At 39.0% G+C, this 18,810-nt stretch overlaps 1 protein-coding gene across 3 annotated transcripts; it reads right to left on the minus strand.

Moving 5' to 3' along the window:
• Positions 1–9,446: 9,446 nt before the first annotated feature.
• LOC311261069 (leucine-rich repeat-containing protein 43-like) lies at positions 9,447–17,324 on the minus strand. 3 transcript variants are annotated; one of them, XM_084359456.1, is made up of 12 exons: positions 17,126–17,324; positions 16,746–16,964; positions 15,437–15,547; positions 15,036–15,175; positions 14,151–14,389; positions 13,838–14,001; positions 12,516–12,660; positions 11,552–11,691; positions 11,387–11,470; positions 10,922–11,140; positions 10,385–10,479; positions 9,447–9,754 (listed from the first exon to the last, which is right to left on the minus strand). In XM_084359456.1, exons 1-12 carry the CDS (start codon positions 17,210–17,212, stop codon positions 9,658–9,660), a joined length of 1,740 nt encoding a protein of 579 aa, XP_084215582.1. In that variant the 5' UTR covers positions 17,213–17,324; the 3' UTR covers positions 9,447–9,657. The 3 variants fall into 3 exon arrangements, with proteins under 3 accessions (XP_084215582.1, XP_084215581.1, XP_084215580.1); XM_084359455.1 differs by having other exon boundaries at positions 9,448–9,754; positions 10,385–10,475; positions 16,752–16,964; XM_084359454.1 differs by having other exon boundaries at positions 9,448–9,754; positions 10,385–10,475.
• Positions 17,325–18,810: the final 1,486 nt, after the last annotated feature.

The raw sequence follows: 18,810 nt of genomic DNA on the forward strand, positions 1-18,810 counted from the left end.
TGACTAAAGTAATATTTTTCTAGAGCCACAGAAGCCAACACGCATTCCTAATGCCTCTGCCAGGTTTACTGTGTGTCAGTCAGTCAGTCTGTGGTCATTAGAAAAAACGTTACCACAAGAATATGTACAATGTAAGCATAGTGTAAGACTTTTCAGGCAGGACTCATCTTAAACCTCATATAATTTCAGACGATGATCTCTAGTGTTGCATATTTCAATACAGTCCGGTCATGTGACACTGTCTGAACCTAGAGCCATCAGGGCCTCATTCCTTAAGTTGTTGTTTTTTTAAGTAGTCCAGCAAAAGACTTCAAGGCACAGATCACATTAATTCACAATGAAGAAGACTAGAGAGAAATCTGATGTCCACAGCCACAGAGCGACACAGATTAAACAGTAGTATGAAGTAACTAGAGAAGGCAAGTCCTGAAGAACTTGCGGTTGTGAATGCACCCTGTTGAGAAGCTAACGCCAAATGCGGATTGCTGGCGTTGAAAACTTTGAATAATGTCCAGAATATATGAAATATGTTGAATATGTCAAGGTTTTTGAAGAGCTGATGCCAAATGCGGATTGCCGGCGTTGAAAACTTTGAATAATGTCCAGTATATATGAAATATATTGAATATTTTAATGTTTTTGAAGAGCTGACGCCAAATGCGGACTGCTGGCTTTGAAAACTTTGAATAATGTCCAGAATATCTAAAAACTGTGAAATAATTTAGGGTTTGTTGAAAAGCTAAGGCCAAACTGAATTGGTGGCTTGAATTTATTTGAAGTCTCGTCTGAAGACAATGAAGCTTCCTAATAGTTGGGTGAGAATGAAGGATTAAAAATAGAATATAAGCTGTGAGCCAAACAGGAGTATGAAGAGATGTTACAGTGAGAATGGATCAAATACTCTGAATGGGACTGAAAAGTTAAATAAATGTCAATGTGTCAGTGATTGGGAACATTTCAATATTTAGATAGAGATTCTGGCTTGAATGAATGAAAAGATAATAGTTAAATATAGTTGAAATGTTGGGAAATATACTCTGTAATACACTGGGTGTAGTAAACTGACTCATTGATAAATCTGTCTCTCTATCTCGGTTGCCACAGTGACGGTAACCAGGGTGGTCGCGGCAACGGACTGTGAGAGTTGATTTAATAGTGATTTCTGCTGAGGTTCACCTCACATTAACATGCTTCTCCCTCCAAAACAGTAACTGCTATCACTCAAATAATGATATGGTCGAAACTATGAGAGTCTTGTCAACATTTTGTGAAATTTTTGTGTGTGTGTGGTCAAAAATGTGTCTTGTGGAGCAGTTCAGAAAAGTGGATGTGTTTGCCTGCCTCCAGATTTTTTTCCTATCAATTACATGGGACTTGATGCGGCAGTTGGTCGGTATTGCTTTCAGTTAAACGCCCACTGAGCCAAGAGTTTTTGTCCGATTGGCTCAAGAGAACCACTCTAGAGACCGGCACAAATTTTCCTACAAGCTGATGTGGTTATTTTTCTGCTGGAGTGAAAATTGTGGATGCAAGCGCGAGTTGAAGACGAGATTTTCTGAATTTTTTTGAGGTGCTTCCCACTCTGTCAGTTGGCTCCTCCACTCTGGCTCTCAACATTCCACCCCATACACACCAATGCAAAAATCTGAAAGTGCCTGAAAAGTTACCGATGTTTGAACTGCGACTGTGCAAAAAGTATGAATGCTGTGAGAAAGATGAATACAGGCTTGAATGTAGACAAATAGTGGAATATTTCAGAGTTTGAATGGAGTTTCTATCTTGAAGTGTGAATGACTAGATGAGTTTTGAAAATGCTTGAAAAAGTGTGAAATTTGAGATTTTTTGAACATTCCGTAATCTGCTTGAATGGGAAAAAATGGCCGGAAAACGCTGAATATCTCGGAAATTATGAATGATATGAATGAGAAAAATAGACGCGGTCGATTCCCAATTGAGATGAATATTTTGGTTTTTGAATGGAGTGAATACGTTGAAAAATGTTGAAGGAGTTAAGGGCCAAAATTCCTGACCCGGAAGATATAATAATAAAAACTAGAGAAGGCAAGTCCTGAAGAACTTGCGGTTGTGAATGCACCCTGCTGAGAAGCTGACGCCAAATGCGGATTGCTGGTGTTGAAAACTTTGAATAATGTCCAGAATATATGAAATATGTTGAATATTTTAAGGTTTTTGAAGAGCTGACGCCAAATGCGGATTGCTGGCGTTGAAAACTTTGAATAATGTCCAGTATATATGAAATATGTTGAATATTTGAAGGTTTTTGAAGAGCTGAAACCAAATGTGGATTGCCGGCATTGAAAACTTTGAATAATGTCCAGAATATCTAAAAACTGTGAAATAATTTAGGGTTTGTTGAAAAGCTAAGGCCAAACTGAATTGGTGGCTTGAATTTATTTGAAGTCTCGTCTGAAGACAATGAAGCTTCCTAATAGTTGGGTGAGAATGAAGGATTAAAAATAGAATATAAGCTGTGAGCCAAACAGGAGTATGAAGAGATGTTACAGTGAGAATGGATCAAATACTCTGAATGGGACTGAAACGTTAAATAAATGTCAATGTGTCAGTGATTGGGAACATTTCAATATTTAGATGGCGATTCTGGCTTGAAAGAATGAAAAGATAATAGTTAAATATAGTTGAAATGTTGGGAAATATAGTCTGTAATACACTGGGTGTAGTAAACTGACTCATTGATAAATCTGTCTCTCTATCTCGGTTGCCACAGTGACGGTAACCAGGGTGGTCGCGGCAACGGACTGTGGGAGTTGATTTAATAGTGATTTCTGCTGAGGTTTACCTCACATTAACATGCTTCTCCCTCCAAAACAGTAACTGCTATCACTCAAATAATGATATGGTCGAAACTATGAGAGTCTTGTCAACATTTAGTGAAATTTTTGTGTGTGTGTGGTCAAAAATGTGTCTTGTGGAGCAGTTCAGAAAAGTGGATGTGTTTGCCTGCCTCCAGATATTTTTCCTATCAATTACATGGGACTTGATGCGGCAGTTGGTCGGTGTTGCTTTCAGTTAAACGCCCACTGAGCCAAGAGTTTTTGTCCGATTGGCTCCAGAGAACCACTCTAGCGACCGGCACGAATTTTCCTACAAGCTGATGTGGTTATTTTTCTGCTGGAGTGAAAATTGTGGATGCAAGCGCGAGTTGAAGACGAGATTTTCTGAATTTTTTTGAGGTGCTCCCCACTCTGTCAGTTGGCTCCTCCACTCTGGCTCTCAACATTCCACCCCATACACACCAATGCAAAAATCTGAAAGTGCCTGAAAAGTTACCGATGTTTGAACTGCGACTGTGCAAAAAGTATGAATGCTGTGAGAAAGATGAATACAGGCTTGAATGTAGACACATAGTTGAATATTTCAAAGTTTGAATGGAGTTTCTATCTGGAAGTGTGAATGATTAGCTGAGCTTTGAAAATGCTTGAAAAAGTGTGATCCACCCAATACACACCAATGCAAAAATCTGAAACGTTACCGATGTTTGAACTGCGACTGTGCAAAAAGTATGAATGCTGTGAGAAAGATGAATACAAGATTGAAAGTAGACAAATAGTGGAATATTTCAGAGTTTGAATGGAGTTTCTATCTTGAAGTGTGAATGACTAGATGAGTTTTGAAAATGCTTGAAAAAGTGTGAAATTTGAGATTTTTTGAACATTCCGTAATCTGCTTGAATGGGAAAAAATGGCCGGAAAACGCTGAATATCTCGGAAATTATGAATGATATGAATGAGAAAAATAGACGCGGTCGATTCCCAATTGAGATGAATATTTTGGTTTTTGAATGGAGTGAATACGTTGAAAAATGTTGAAGGAGTTAAGGGCCAAACTTTCTGACCCGGAAGATATAATAATAAAAAAAATAAAAATAAAAATAAAGAATTCCGTGCGTAGAAGAACATATGTTGTGAATGCCTCCTGCATTCACAACCAATAAAAAACTAGAGAAGGCAAGTCCTGAAGAACTTGCGGTTGTGAATGCACCCTGCTGAGAAGCTGACGCCAAATGCGGATTGCTGGCGTTGAAAACTTTGAATAATGTCCAGAATATATGAAATATGTTGAATATGTCAAGGTTTTTGAAGAGCTGACGCCAAATGCGCAATGGTGACGTTGAAAACTTTGAATAATGTCCAGAATATATGAAATATGTTGAATATTTTAAGGTTTTTGAAGAGCTGACGCCAAATGCGGATTGCTGGCTGTGAAAACTTTGAATAATGTCCAGAATATCTAAAAACTGTGAAATAATTTAGGGTTTGTTGAAAAGCTAAGGCCAAACTGAATTGGTGGCTTGAATTTATTTGAAGTCTCGTCTGAAGACAATGAAGCTTCCTAATAGTTGGGTGAGAATGAAGGATTAAAAATAGAATATAAGCTGTGAGCCAAACAGGAGTATGAAGAGATGTTACAGTGAGAATGGATCAAATACTCTGAATGGGACTGAAAAGTTAAATAAATGTCAATGTGTCAGTGATTGGGAACATTTCAATATTTAGATGGAGATTCTGGCTTGAATGAATGAAAAGATAATAGTTAAATATAGTTGAAATGTTGGGAAATATAGTCTGTAATACACTGGGTGTAGTAAACTGACTCATTGATAAATCTGTCTCTCTATCTCGGTTGCCACAGTGACGGTAACCAGGGTGGTCGCGGCAACGGACTGTGGGAGTTGATTTAATAGTGATTTCTGCTGAGGTTCACCTCACATTAACATGCTTCTCCCTCCAAAACAGTAACTGCTATCACTCAAATAATGATATGGTCGAAACTATGAGAGTCTTGTCAACATTTAGTGAAATTTTTGTGTGTGTGTGGTCAAAAATGTGTCTTGTGGAGCAGTTCAGAAAAGTGGATGTGTTTGCCTGCCTCCAGATATTTTTCCTATCAATTACATGGGACTTGATGCGGCAGTTGGTCGGTGTTGCTTTCAGTTAAACGCCCACTGAGCCAAGAGTTTTTGTCCGATTGGCTCCAGAGAACCACTCTAGCGACCGGCACGAATTTTCCTACAAGCTGATGTGGTTATTTTTCTGCTGGAGTGAAAATTGTGGATGCAAGCGCGAGTTGAAGACGAGATTTTCTGAATTTTTTTGAGGTGCTCCCCACTCTGTCAGTTGGCTCCTCCACTCTGGCTCTCAACATTCCACCCCATACACACCAATGCAAAAATCTGAAACTGCCTGAAAAGTTACCGATGTTTGAACTGCGACTGTGCAAAAAGTATGAATGCTGTGAGAAAGATGAATACAGGCTTGAATGTAGACACATAGTTGAATATTTCAAAGTTTGAATGGAGTTTCTATCTGGAAGTGTGAATGATTAGCTGAGCTTTGAAAATGCTTGAAAAAGTGTGATCCACCCAATACACACCAATGCAAAAATCTGAAACGTTACCGATGTTTGAACTGCGACTGTGCAAAAAGTATGAATGCTGTGAGAAAGATGAATACAAGATTGAAAGTAGACAAATAGTGAAATATTTCAGAGTTTGAATGGAGTTTCTATCTTGAAGTGTGAATGACTAGATGAGTTTTGAAAATGCTTGAAAAAGTGTGAAATTTGAGATTTTTTGAACATTCCGTAATCTGCTTGAATGGGAAAAAATGGCCGGAAAACGCTGAATATCTCGGAAATTATGAATGATATGAATGAGAAAAATAGACGCGGTCGATTCCCAATTGAGATGAATATTTTGGTTTTTGAATGGAGTGAATACGTTGAAAAATGTTGAAGGAGTTAAGGGCCAAACTTTCTGACCCGGAAGATATAATAATAAAAATAAAAAAAATAAAAATAAAGAATTCCGTGCGTAGAAGAACATATGTTGTGAATGCCTCCTGCATTCACAACCAACTAGAGAAGGCAAGTCCTGAAGAACTTGCGGTTGTGAATGCACCCTGTTGAGAAGCAAACGCCAAATGCGCAATGGTGACGTTGAAAACTTTGAATAATGTCCAGAATATATGAAATATGTTGAATATTTGAAGGTTTTTGAAGAGCTGACGCCAAATGCGCAATGGTGACGTTGAAAACTTTGAATAATGTCCAGAATATATGAAATATGTTGAATATTTTAAGGTTTTTGAAGAGCTGACGCCAAATGCGGACTGCTGGCTTTGAAAACTTTGAATAATGTCCAGAATATCTAAAAACTGTGAAATAATTTAGGGTTTGTTGAAAAGCTAAGGCCAAACTGAATTGGTGGCTTGAATTTATTTGAAGTCTCTTCTGAAGACAATGAAGCTTCCTAATAGTTGGGTGAGAATGAAGGATTAAAAATAGAATATAAGCTGTGAGCCAAACAGGAGTATGAAGAGATGTTACAGTGAGAATGGATCAAATACTCTGAATGGGACTGAAACGTTAAATAAATGTCAATGTGTCAGTGATTGGGAACATTTCAATATTTAGATGGAGATTCTGGCTTGAATTAATGAAAAGATAATAGTTAAATATAGTTGAAATGTTGGGAAATATACTCTGTAATACACTGGGTGTAGTAAACTGACTCATTGATAAATCTGTCTCTCTATCTCGGTTGCCACAGTGACGGTAACCAGGGTGGTCGCGGCAACGGACTGTGGGAGTTGATTTAATAGTGATTTCTGCTGAGGTTTACCTCACATTAACATGCTTCTCCCTCCAAAACAGTAACTGCTATCACTCAAATAATGATATGGTCAAAACTATGAGAGTCTTGTCAACATTTTGTGAAATTTTTGTGTGTGTGTGGTCAAAAATGTGTCTTCTGGAGCAGTTCAGAAAAGTGGATGTGTTTGCCTGCCTCCAGATTTTTTTCCTATCAATTACATGGGACTTGATGCGGCAGTTGGTCGGTGTTGCTTTCAGTTAAACGCCCACTGAGCCAAGAGTTTTTGTCCGATTGGCTCCAGAGAACCACTCTAGCGACCGGCATGAATTTTCCTACAAGCTGATGTGGTTATTTTTCTGCTGGAGTGAAAATTGTGGATGCAAGCGCGAGTTGAAGACGAGATTTTCTGAATTTTTTTGAGGTGCTTCCCACTCTGTCAGTTGGCTCCTCCACTCTGGCTCTCAACATTCCACCCCATACACACCAATGCAAAAATCTGAAAGTGCCTGAAAAGTTACCGATGTTTGAACTGCGACTGTGCAAAAAGTATGAATGCTGTGAGAAAGATGAATACAGGCTTGAATGTAGACAAATAGTTGAATATTTCAAAGTTTGAATGGAGTTTCTATCTGGAAGTGTGAATGATTAGCTGAGCTTTGAAAATGCTTGAAAAAGTGTGATCCACCCAATACACACCAATGCAAAAATCTGAAACGTTACCGATGTTTGAACTGCGACTGTGCAAAAAGTATGAATGCTGTGAGAAAGATGAATACAGGCTTGAATGTAGACAAATAGTGGAATATTTCAGAGTTTGAATGGAGTTTCTATCTTGAAGTGTGAATGACTAGATGAGTTTTGAAAATGCTTGAAAAAGTGTGAAATGTGGGATTTTTTGAACATTCCGTAATCTGCTTGAATGGGAAAAAATGGCCGGAAAACGCTGAATATCTCGGAAACTATGAATGATATGAATGAGAAAAATAGACGCGGTCGATTCCCAATTGAGATGAATATTTTGGTTTTTGAATGGAGTGAATACGTTGAAAAATGTTGAAGGAGTTAAGGGCCAAACTTTCTGACCCGGAAGATATAATAATAAAAAAAATAAAAATAAAGAATTCCGTGCGTAGAAGAACATATGTTGTGAATGCCTCCTGCATTCACAACCAATAAACAATGTCCTAAATAAAGCCATAAAGGTTTGGTTGATAGCATGCTTTGGACTAATTGTGAGCACATTTACAAGTAGATCTCCATGTTTCTTCAACTTACTGCAGTTCTCTCCTTATTGTTGGATCATCTTTTTTTTATTTTTTTTTTATAACTTTTATTTATCAATTGTCAGGCATGAAATACATAGGTACATACAAATAGTATTATTTCTTTTTCTTTTTTCTTTTTTACATTCAAGAACATAAATGAACATAAATGAACAATCCCTTAATTTAATCTTCTCCAACTTCAGGAGACCTAAAATGTCATGTAACCAGACTTTGATTGATGGTGGCTGAGGTGATTTCCATAGCAGCAGAATTCTTTTGCGGGCGATAAGAGAGGCAAAAGCAATAACGTTGTTTTGGATACCTGTGGTACGAAGGTTGTCTGGAGGTTTGCCAAATATAGCAATATGTGGAGTCGGAGTTAGATTTATGTCTAGTATATCTGAAATTGTTTTGAAAAATCGTAGCCAAAATTCAGACAACCTGGGGCATGCCCAGAACATATGGGTAAGGTTGCATGGAGTCTGAGAGCATCTGTTACATTTGTCATCAAATTTGTCCGGGTAAAGTTTTGACAATTTTTCTTTACTGTAGTGTAGTCTGTGAAATACTTTAAATTGTATTAATGAAAGTCTGGCACAGCTGGATGACGAATTAACGGCCCCTATAGCTCCCTCCCAGAAAGTCTCAGAGAAGCTCAGCTGGAGTTCTGACTCCCAGTTCATCTTAGTCTTATGTGAAAGGGATTCGCTGGATGGAGATAGTAAGTTATAAAAGTAGGAGATGTGGCCCTTTAGCAGGGCCTTGGCTTTAAGAGCCAAGTCCATTCCGTTGGGAGTCGGTATCTGTGGAAATGAAGTTGTGTGCGTCTTCGCAAAGTGACGCATTTGAAAGTACCGGAAAAAATCTGATTTATTAAGATTAAAGTTAGAAATTAATTGATTAAAACTTGCAAAAATACCATTGATGTATAAGTCGCCCAGACTACGAAGTCCCTTGTTTTCTAAGACAGAGAATCTTGGATCAGTCTCTGCTGGGATAAACAAATGATTGTTGCAAATCGGGGATGCCAAAGGGAGGGTGAGCCATCCAAAGTGGCGTCTTATTTGCGACCAAATTTTTAATGTTCCAATAACAACTGGGTTAGAAGAAAGACTAGACGGGGAAGACTGCAAGGCACTACATGCTACGGCGCGTAGCTATTGTTGGATCATCTTTAACTGGGTTTAGTCCCCTCTATAAATGTATCTCAATCATATGTGCAGAACATGAACTTGCAGAGTAGATTATAAGAACGGGAAAAATCTTGCATAACAGTGCATCAATATGGCATAGTCTAGGAATTACGAAAATACTTGGCATAAAATGCACAACAATGTTGAGCACACAAGTAGCAATTATACTTTTTGTACACCCTAAACTGAAGGCCACAGGTTATGCAATCCTAGAAAAGTACAGCCATTAAAAGTGATGGGGCCTGAAGCCTTCGTCAAATTGTATAACATGAATATGCAATTCAACTCTACAGTATGTTTACAGTCAGCAGTAACAAGGGAATGCAGGGAGGAACTTATAAGTTGTAAGATTTTTATTATTATTTTTGATGACTTTTTTTTTATTTTTATTGTTTTTTCTTTTTTAAAACTAACCTGGCCAACACTAGTTTAGAGGGATAACTTTCATTTGGTCAAACTGAAAAATAAAAATCCTGATTCTAAAATGTAAGCCGGGTTAAGGTGCTCAGATAAAACAGGTTATTTGCTTTAGGAGTTTTGGTGTGGGGGCAGAAGCTGACGAGCTTCAGATGCAGACTGCCATCTCTCCAGCTCCACCCTCAGCTCCACAGAGTTGACTGTGAGGACGTTCATCTCGAATTTCTTCCTTCCATCTTCTTTGCCTACAGAGGACAACATCAACCAGCATTCAGGATTTTAAGCAGACTGAAAATATTTTTTCATTTACATTGGACGCTGAATGCCACACATACTTTGCAGGCCAGCACATTGTGGACGTAAGTAACTCTAGAGTTATGTATTTATGTCAAAACCATTTTAAAAATAAAATGGCACTCAGCAGAGGGCATACCTCTAACGTGGTCCACCAGTCCCCTTTAATTTAACCAGGCGACCTACGTATAAAAATATATATCAAACTCTATAGCCCTGTATTTTTCTAAATTTGAAACCATATGCTTAACCAGAATTCAAGCTCACCACATCAGCATCAAATTGTACTCACTCACAGCCACATAAATTTTTGTCTTTCTCTGAGAAGTAAACGAAAATATAGAAAACCGCCCTATCTGATAATGTTAAAGAAAGTGAGAGAGAATTCCTGGATCCGTCCCTTTATTTGGATCCAAACCCAAACCTAAAGTTAATGGGTCCATTCTGTGCAGAGACTGATGACAAACAACCAACAAACAAACAAACGGACGAGAGTAAAACCTCCTGGATGAATAATCCCTGTACTCAATTGGACAGCTGAAAACATTATCTGATGCTGTGATCCAGACAATTAAACTAACCTTCTGAAGCTGCGGTATTCTTTTGCCCCGTACCACTGCCTCCTCTGCGCTTTGGTTGCTTGTCCTCCTTCTTCTTGTCCTCTTTGATTTTCTTTCTCAGAAAAAAACACATATAAACATGTAAGTTTGACAGTAAAGTCTGATTGGCTGTCCTTTCTGTTTCTTTTATACTCCGTATCACTCCTTTGGGCATTATAAATCTTGCCTCACTGTTTCCCAAGCCATTCCCTAATAACTCCAGTGAAGTGGACCAGATAAAGATTAATGATGGATGATCTTCATGAAGGGAGCTGGATCTTTATGGCTCTGTTCCTTTCTGAGAGCCGTTTAAAAGAATAGCAGGCAGGAGGGTGGCAGGCAGTGAAATTTGGGCACAACTACAAAGGGAACATCAGGTACGACTCCCTTTTCCTGCCTTCATACCAAAGAGCGATGGGAAAGAAATGGATTTGTCCTTAATATAACATTACTAATAATGATCATACTGTTTCAGCAGAGTGCTGGCTGTGTAAACACCTGTTCAGCATGTAAATGTACCTTGTCAAGTGTTTGCGTAGCCTCCACCTCAGACTCTACATGCAGGCTACCAAGGTCACAGAGGACATCGACCTTTTGACCTCCTTTGATGAGGCTTTGCAGGGGTACGTGGACTGCGCCAAGGAGTCTTCTGATGGGTGTGTCCTGTACCAGCTCGGGTACAGATTTCTTCTTTTTGTCTTTAGACTTGTCTTTGGTGGAACCAGATTTGACTGGAGACTGAGGAAAATACCAAGGACATGAAATAATTGAATTAAATTATTGTGGCGGTGAGGTACGACCTCCCCGGGGTGTTTAATGTTTCTGTTGAACTGTTCAGGAGAAAAAAAACTGCAACACCCTCGTCACAAAATGTCAAAATAATATAACATTATTAAATTCGTATCAGTCATTGACTCATCTGTGCCACCTGACTAAGGGGTGTGTATAGTCTGTGTTCCAGTGGGAATTAAAAGATAACCTCACCTCTTTCCTGCCTTTCTTTTCTTTAACAGTTTGGCTGGTTTTGGCCATTGTGACGTCTTCGGAAACTGCAGGCCATGACAGGACCTAAAATGTCAAGTGACAGAATATGAGCCCTCACACATTTTGCAAATGAAATTTTGCCCCCTCAAGCCTTAATTTTGGTACCTTTTCCTCCTCTATCCTCAGGTAAAATCCTTGATTGAGGACTCTCTTTAAGCCTCTGAGATCACTAATAATGTAGGTTTGTGTGTCGCTGAAGTCCATGCACTCTGACCATGACAGCTTTGAAGTGCTGTGTCTTGATACTGTAGAAAAGGAAATGACAAAAATACACAAGCGAAAGTTTAGCACACGGTGAATACTGCAGTGTTGTAAAAAGTACTCAAAAGTCATACCTAGTAAAACACAAGATATCGGACTAAAATAATACTTTGCCAAAAGTGACAGTCACCAATTCAAATAATGCTTGAGCAAAAGTCTAAAGGTATCTGATTTTAGATTCAGTTAAGTATAAAAAAAAGTAATAGTCAGGTAATAAATGTACTTAAGTATAAAAAGTAAAAGTAAAAGTAAAAATATGCATATATTTTTATGTCGACCGATTATCGGCCTGGCCGATTATTGGATCCGATGTTCAGCATTTTTCTGATTAGTGGAACCAGTGCTTTCTTTAATCCGATTTCCGATATGATGAATTAATTTAGAAAGGTGCCGCAAAGTACATGCAAAGTAATTCATAACTCAAGTTATCAAATAAAAGTATAATAAAAAGAAACAAGCCCGGCTTTCAGCAAGTCAGAGGCACAGTGGATAAGAAGAATGTATACAAACAAACTGATGTTGCTGAGCTGTATGTTAAGTGTACCATATAATAATAGTTGATAAATTATCAGCCTTATCATCTAGTTTCAGGGTGTGTTCAACCCTCCTCTGGCAGCTCTGACTGTACGCTTCTCGTCTGTGTAAATTCCAGAGAAACTGATAAGAAAAGTCAGACAGGATACGTTGCTAAGTTAAATCAATCAAAATTTCCAGACGCCTTGATACCACTGCACTGAAAGTCACGCACACGCAAGTTTATTATTGTTAGTATCTCTCTGTGCAGGTGAAATGATGGAAGTGTGATTACCATCATGGCAGCTTCCCTCTGTATACTCCTTCAAGTCACATGTGTCTGGTTTGACAAGTTCACAAGTTTTGTTTGATGTTAGGTCAGCATCACTGGAGCAGCCCTCTGTCACATGTGCTGTAGCTGCTGCGTCACTGTCGCATTTCTGTGAACAGCACCACAAAAAAAAAGAAAAGGCAAAAGTGCAGATTTAAACGATAGTGAAAGTCTCTTTTTTTCTGTGCAGTTCGTAATATATTCCATAATGTTCTTTTATGATTACCTTACAAAAACAGATCCTGTCTCTCCTTTCAGGTATGGAGATGCTTGGTTTTGACCACATTTTAACAATTATTGGATTTTGGTGATCTGCTCTTTATGAATGTACCAGACAAGTGCCTATTGAAGTTGGACACTGGCTATAATTGCTACTGCTAAATGGCCATCCCTGTATGTCTGCAGACGTTCACATTTCACATATTTTCACATATGAATCACCCCTGTAGCTGATTCCTCCTGTGTAAAAACCTAAATCAATATGGCCTGCACCCTTAAATATCGGGGCATTAACCTGGTTAAATAAAGAATCTATACAAAACAAGGCACATGTAAAACTGATGTATATTAGACTATAAGACTGTTGTGTGCATTGAACAAACAGAAGTTATTTAATAACCCTCCCCCATGAAAGATTACAGGTGGTCTTAAAAGGAAAAGATGAGCTGTTCCTGAAAGTTAGGTCACTTTTGCTAGATTATTTATCTGCAGGCGTGAAAAACCTACTTCTAAAGGGTACGCACTTCTCTGCGTTGAAGACCACTCTCGCGATATGAAGTGTGGATCGCTGAACTGATTGATTAGGGTGCTGATGAATGGCTACCTCTAAACTCTTAAATACACATAATGGGCTGGAAACAATACTTTATTTTATGAATAATTAACATACTTCCTGTTATCTGCACAGGTCAGGTCAGTGATTTTTTGTCATTTTTAATTTCAATTTTTTACTTGTTGTTGTGCACTTGTTTGTTTTTTTTAAATAAATATTAATCAATTTATTTTATCCAAGTATTTTTCTGTGTTTTTGTTTTTTGTCTTTTAGATTCTTACATGTGATACAAATATTTTCAGCACTTGGGAATAATTTATTAATTTAGCGTTTATAAAATTAACCTGAAAGCTGTCATAAGTTGTCAGAATACAATGGAAAGAAATCCCATTTTAAAGTCAAAATATGCCCCAAACCCATTTGCTTTAAATTCAGTTTTCACATGTGACAGTCTGGACAGTGTTAACCTGACAGAGATCTGAAGAGACTGAAAGGTGAGGGGAGGATACATTACTAGGTTAACAGGTGTTTGATGACTGAGGAACTCGTATGTGATGAAATATCTGTAGGTGACAACAGGGAAGTCTGGAGTGCTGTCATCAACACTCATCATGGGGTCGGGGATTCCCCTCATCTTGCCCACCCTCACTGTGGCCGAAGCCTGGTCCACTATCAGATCTGTACGAAAGAAACGGCTCTGAGTTACAAACTTTAATCACCCTCTAGATATGAATGAAATGACAGAGCTGCATAGGAAATTTGAAAGAAGCAAGAGCCCACATTCAGATGACTCTGATATACTAACTGACGGCTGTCCATAGTCTCACCACTCATCTTGGCCAAGCCCCTAAAACAATGTCTTTCCTCAGGGGAGATCCATGAGCCGTCCAGGTAGGAGAGCTGTGGGAGACTGTCCACAGTGAAGCCCGGGTAGCAGGATGCAAGAGTGAAGGGGTTTCCCTCCAGCACCAGCGTCCTGAGGCGGGGGAGCGTGCTCAAGGCGTTCAGCAGGGCCTGCTGGTCCTGAAACTCACAGTCACTCAGGTCCAGACACACTAGCTGTGGCCTAAAGTCATCCATAGAGTTCTGTTAAACCCTCCATTATTTTGGATATTTGAATGTTGTGTTGTTTAATTTATTCAACTGGTCATAAGATTTTGTAATTCTGATGGCAAAAGTTTTTTTTATTTTTTATTCAAAGTTTGGAAAGCTCCTCCACAGGATGTGAACTCATCATGATGAATAAACTGAACTTCACACGTAAAACTGATGTTTTTGGATATCTGCTATTCTTTTTAACTGATGATGATGTAGGACAGCTTAGGAAAGTCATTTTCCCCCATGGCTTACTAATATGATAACCATGTGAGATATAGTAAGCTGATAGTGACAGTGTTTCAAAGTATTTGTCTCCTGAAGTTTATCAGGAAATACAAGTAATTTTGTCGACACTAAAATAACAAATAAGTCTAAATTTAGTAGATTTGATTCTGTTAGGTTGGCTCAGCAAATTTTCTACCTAACAACCTCAAAAGCAGACAAGATGTCATTAAATACAAATCTGAAATCTGAAAAAACGTACAATGAAACACCAAAAACAACAGGATTACTTGAGTCTTTGGTTTGATCGTGCTTTGGTTTACCTCTTTAAAAACCAGCCCACTTCCTGTGTCTGTGTGTGTGCGTGTTTGTGGGTATTTGTGTTAGCTAACCAGTGTCTTCCTGTCAGATGAGAGATGTCTTCATGGGAACCAAGGCTGTTTGAACCAAGGCTGAGGTAGCGTAGGTGAGGAGGAGGTTGGCTGGTGAGTCTGTTTAGAGCAGACAGCTGATTGGCACGTAGCTCCAAAATCTTTCAAAGAGAGATATGTACAACCAAACAGTTAATCATCACCACATCTGTTACACAGAAAAAACTGTTGGGTAGTATGTCGCAAGCTGGTGATGTCACAGCAGGTTCTTCATCTTTGATGTAATGGAAGGAAAAGCAACATTTTTCTAGTCTGTATGATTCAATAATTAATCACCCTTAAATGGCAAACTTTTGCACAGATAACCGGCAAAATTTCACAATCTGAAAAGCTGAAGAGCAGGTGGTGCCGGACTGACTCACCTCCAAAGTGCTGGGAAGATTTTCTGCAGGGATTTCAGAGATTTTGTTAGCACTCAGCACTAATTCCTCCAGCTTTGAGAACTTCAACAGGCCGCTGTCGATGACTGACACCTGAACACAACAGAACAGAACACGCACAACTTTTCACAATCATGCAAAAGCATCAAGCATTAACTGACTTTGTTCTTTGTGCTTTAAACAAGGTCAGCTGCAGGGCTGTACAAAGGGGTGACATACTGGTTACTCAGAGCCCCTCAGCCATCAGAGGACCTCCAGACAAATTGAAAATGTGATTATGAATTCTGGGGGTGATATAACAAACTTTAAAAGGACAGTTCATCCTAAAATAAAAAAAACCCAACATATTTTGCATCTCACCTCTAGTGCTATTTATCCATCTAGATTGTTTTGGTGTTAGTTGCAGAGTTTTTGAGATATCGACCATAGAGATGCCTGAATTTTCTTGAATATAATGGAGCTAGATAGCACTCAACAGCGATGTCTCTTTCTGGAAATCATGACCCAGTTACTCAAGATAATCTACTGACATTTTTGAAAGAAGATTGATGTTGGAACTTTTTTCTCTCTACAGAATAACATCCGTCAACTGCTTCAGTACGGATACGGTTGGTTAGTTAGTTGGTTAGTTATACTCAAGAGAAGGTAGACATTTCTACCACGGACATCTCCAAAACTCTCATCAAAACAATCTAGACGGATAAACAGTACTACAGGTACGAGGAAAAATACTGTATGTATTTTGGAGTTTGGCTGATTATTGGGACGGCCTGACAAGTTTTGGGATTATACCAGATACCATATTGTAGCGTAGCTGCAATGGAAAGGTTAACAAACACCAGCTTTATTTTGTTCTGTTGTGTCTCCACCATTCCTCCAAATAATCTGTCGTTATTTCAGTAGTGAGATACCAAACCGTGAGTGTTGTAGATTTGGTAATGCGCCTACAGTAAGAAGTCATGAGGAGTCTCTTGTTTTGCTGATATAATAATAGACAATTTTGAAACCGGAAGCCTTTAATTACCGATTTCTAGCTTGCCATAAGGTTTTGGGGCCATTACATCAAATCATGGATTTGGGGCAGCTAAATGAATGTCAGGGATTTTATATAATATGTAATAGTAAACGTAATAATATGCTTTTTTTCCTGTACAAAACAGATCTTTATGTTCTACCAATTTGATCAAATCCAGTCAAAAGGCTTGTGGGCCTGGTCAGGTGAGAAACGGTGAGTGGCTTGAATCACATTTTAAAAACAACATTTGGGTGTATAGCAACAAAAAATCCTTACACTTACATCTTTGTCCACAATACGAAGTGTTGTAAAGTAACTGTAAAGGAAGGCACTGTGCAGGCGTTCAGGTGCGAGCACAGCCAGCTGTCTCAGGGCGGCAGCTTGAGGGCTCCATGATTCATCGTACATCCATGGAGAGTGAGGGCAGCTCAGCAGATCCAGAAGGGCATCTGTGTCCTCTGTCTCTGCTCCCTCTGTATTGTCCTTTGCCTTTCTCTGTGAACATAATCACGGTGCTTGTTGGTATCCTATACAAAAAGCATGCCACTGTATGCAGTGTTGAGAGTGCTTTAAATCAGAAAATAGAAATGATTGTATTTTACCATAATCTAGGAAGCGCTGCAATCAAGTTGCAACTGAAAAAAAGAAAAACTCACCCAGCTGCCATTTCCACAAGGAAAGTCATTCAGACATAGGCGGCGAATCTGCTTCTCTATCACAGCAGAAAGTGTTTTTGAGCTCATGTCTGCCAACAGTAGTCACTGCGTGACGTGTATAACATAGAAGAGAAAGTAGCTACAGCATGCACGTGTGGTCAGTCTATCGTTGGTCAGTCTACAGGGAAAAGGACCTTTGTGTTCATTGTTTACAAATGGTTGTCGGTTGCCTGGCAACAGCTGGGGCTCACTCCAGGACAAACACTGCATCAAGTCAGGAGCTCAGTGTCTGTGTAGGTGAAACAGTACATTGATTCAGCTCACCTGCTCAATGGTCTGTTTACCCAACTGCGGCCATCTAAGTGGCCCTCACTCACTGGCACCCTCTCATACTACAACACCAAATACACCACCGTCCCAAATGCTCCTGCTGTGCAGAGTAATTGTTACAACCTTTAAATAGTTTTCATCACCCCACTTATAGTAGCCTAAGTCCCTAGTCCCAGATCCTAAACTCTCAGTTTTGTGTTCCTGAACAAGTCATAATGCACTTTTCATCATATACACTGCCTGGCAAGAAGAAAAGAAAAAAGTCACCCCCCAGTTTTAGCTAAGCTAAATAGGTAAGACCCTTCCATTGGATCATTACTGCAGTTATTAATATGTTTCAGCTGGTAACAAGTTATTTAACTCGAACTGATGCATTGAGTAGCTTCTCAGTTCTTAAACAACCATGTCGGAAGACATATCTTGTTGTCGTGGAAAAGATGTTTCTCTGTTTCAGAAAGGTCAAACTATTGCCCTGCGTCAAGCAAAGAAAACAACCAAGGAGATTGCTGAAACTACTAAAACTGGATTAAGAACTGTTGAAGTAACCCATCAGTGAGGCTTGTCTGGGAAGAAAAGGCTTCAATTTGCTAGGGAGCATAAAGATTGGACTCTGGAGCAATTGAAAAGGTCATGTGGTCTGATGGGTCCAGATTTACCCTGGTCCAGAGTGATAGGTGCATCAGGGTCAGAAAAGAGGCGGGTCAAAAAATTAGGTCAGCTGACTACCTGAATATGCTGAATGACCAGGTTTTTCCATCAACGGATTTTTTCTTCCCTGATGGCACGGGCATATTGTGAAAGAGTGGTTCAGGGAACATGAGACATCATTTTCACACATGGATTGGCCACCACAGAGTCCACAGAATGTCATTTTTATAATATCAACCTCATTGTGGTACTAGAGTAAACGTAAAAGATCACCAAAGTCAGTAAGCCTCATGCATCAACGTCTGTAGATCTTGAGCAATTTATCCATTTATCTATTGCTATCTCAGCTTGCCATTAATCACGATACCTCACGGTGAAACAGAACAAACATCTTGCATATTAAGATGCTAACATCATGCTGTGCGTTATCCACAGTAAGTGTATCTCAAGGTAAAATATTCGTTTATTTATCATTGTACAGCCAAGGGTTGCATGACGAAATGTTAGTTGTTGTCCCTTCATGTCACTCACAAAGCAAAAAATGATAGAAAAGGTTGAAATAATAACAATACATAAAGTATTTTATAGTTGAGTGCAGAGAGTGAATTGAGGAGTCTCACGGCCCAAAGATAAGAAAATAAGCTGCTTTGTAATCTGGTGACATGGCAGTAGAAACCTCTGTACTGCTTGCAAGATGACAGCAACAC

The sequence above is a fragment of the Pagrus pagrus genome, assembly GCF_965226575.1.
Source record: "Pagrus pagrus genome assembly, chromosome: 8".
NCBI lineage: Eukaryota > Metazoa > Chordata > Actinopteri > Spariformes > Sparidae > Pagrus > Pagrus pagrus.

What these genes read in the sequence shown, in the direction of transcription:
- LOC311261069 (XM_084359454.1), bottom strand. Translation starts at nt 17,212, where the DNA reads ATGAGCTCAAAAACACTTTCTGCTGTGATAGAGAAGCAGATTCGCCGC. An exon ending in ATCAAACACCTGTTAACCTA is followed by an intron (nt 12,661 to 13,837) that starts GTAATGTATCCT and finishes TGCTGTTCACAG; the next exon opens with AAATGCGACAGTGACGCAGC. An exon ending in CTACGCAAACACTTGACAAG is followed by an intron (nt 10,476 to 10,921) that starts GTACATTTACAT and finishes TTTCTGAGAAAG; the next exon opens with AAAATCAAAGAGGACAAGAA.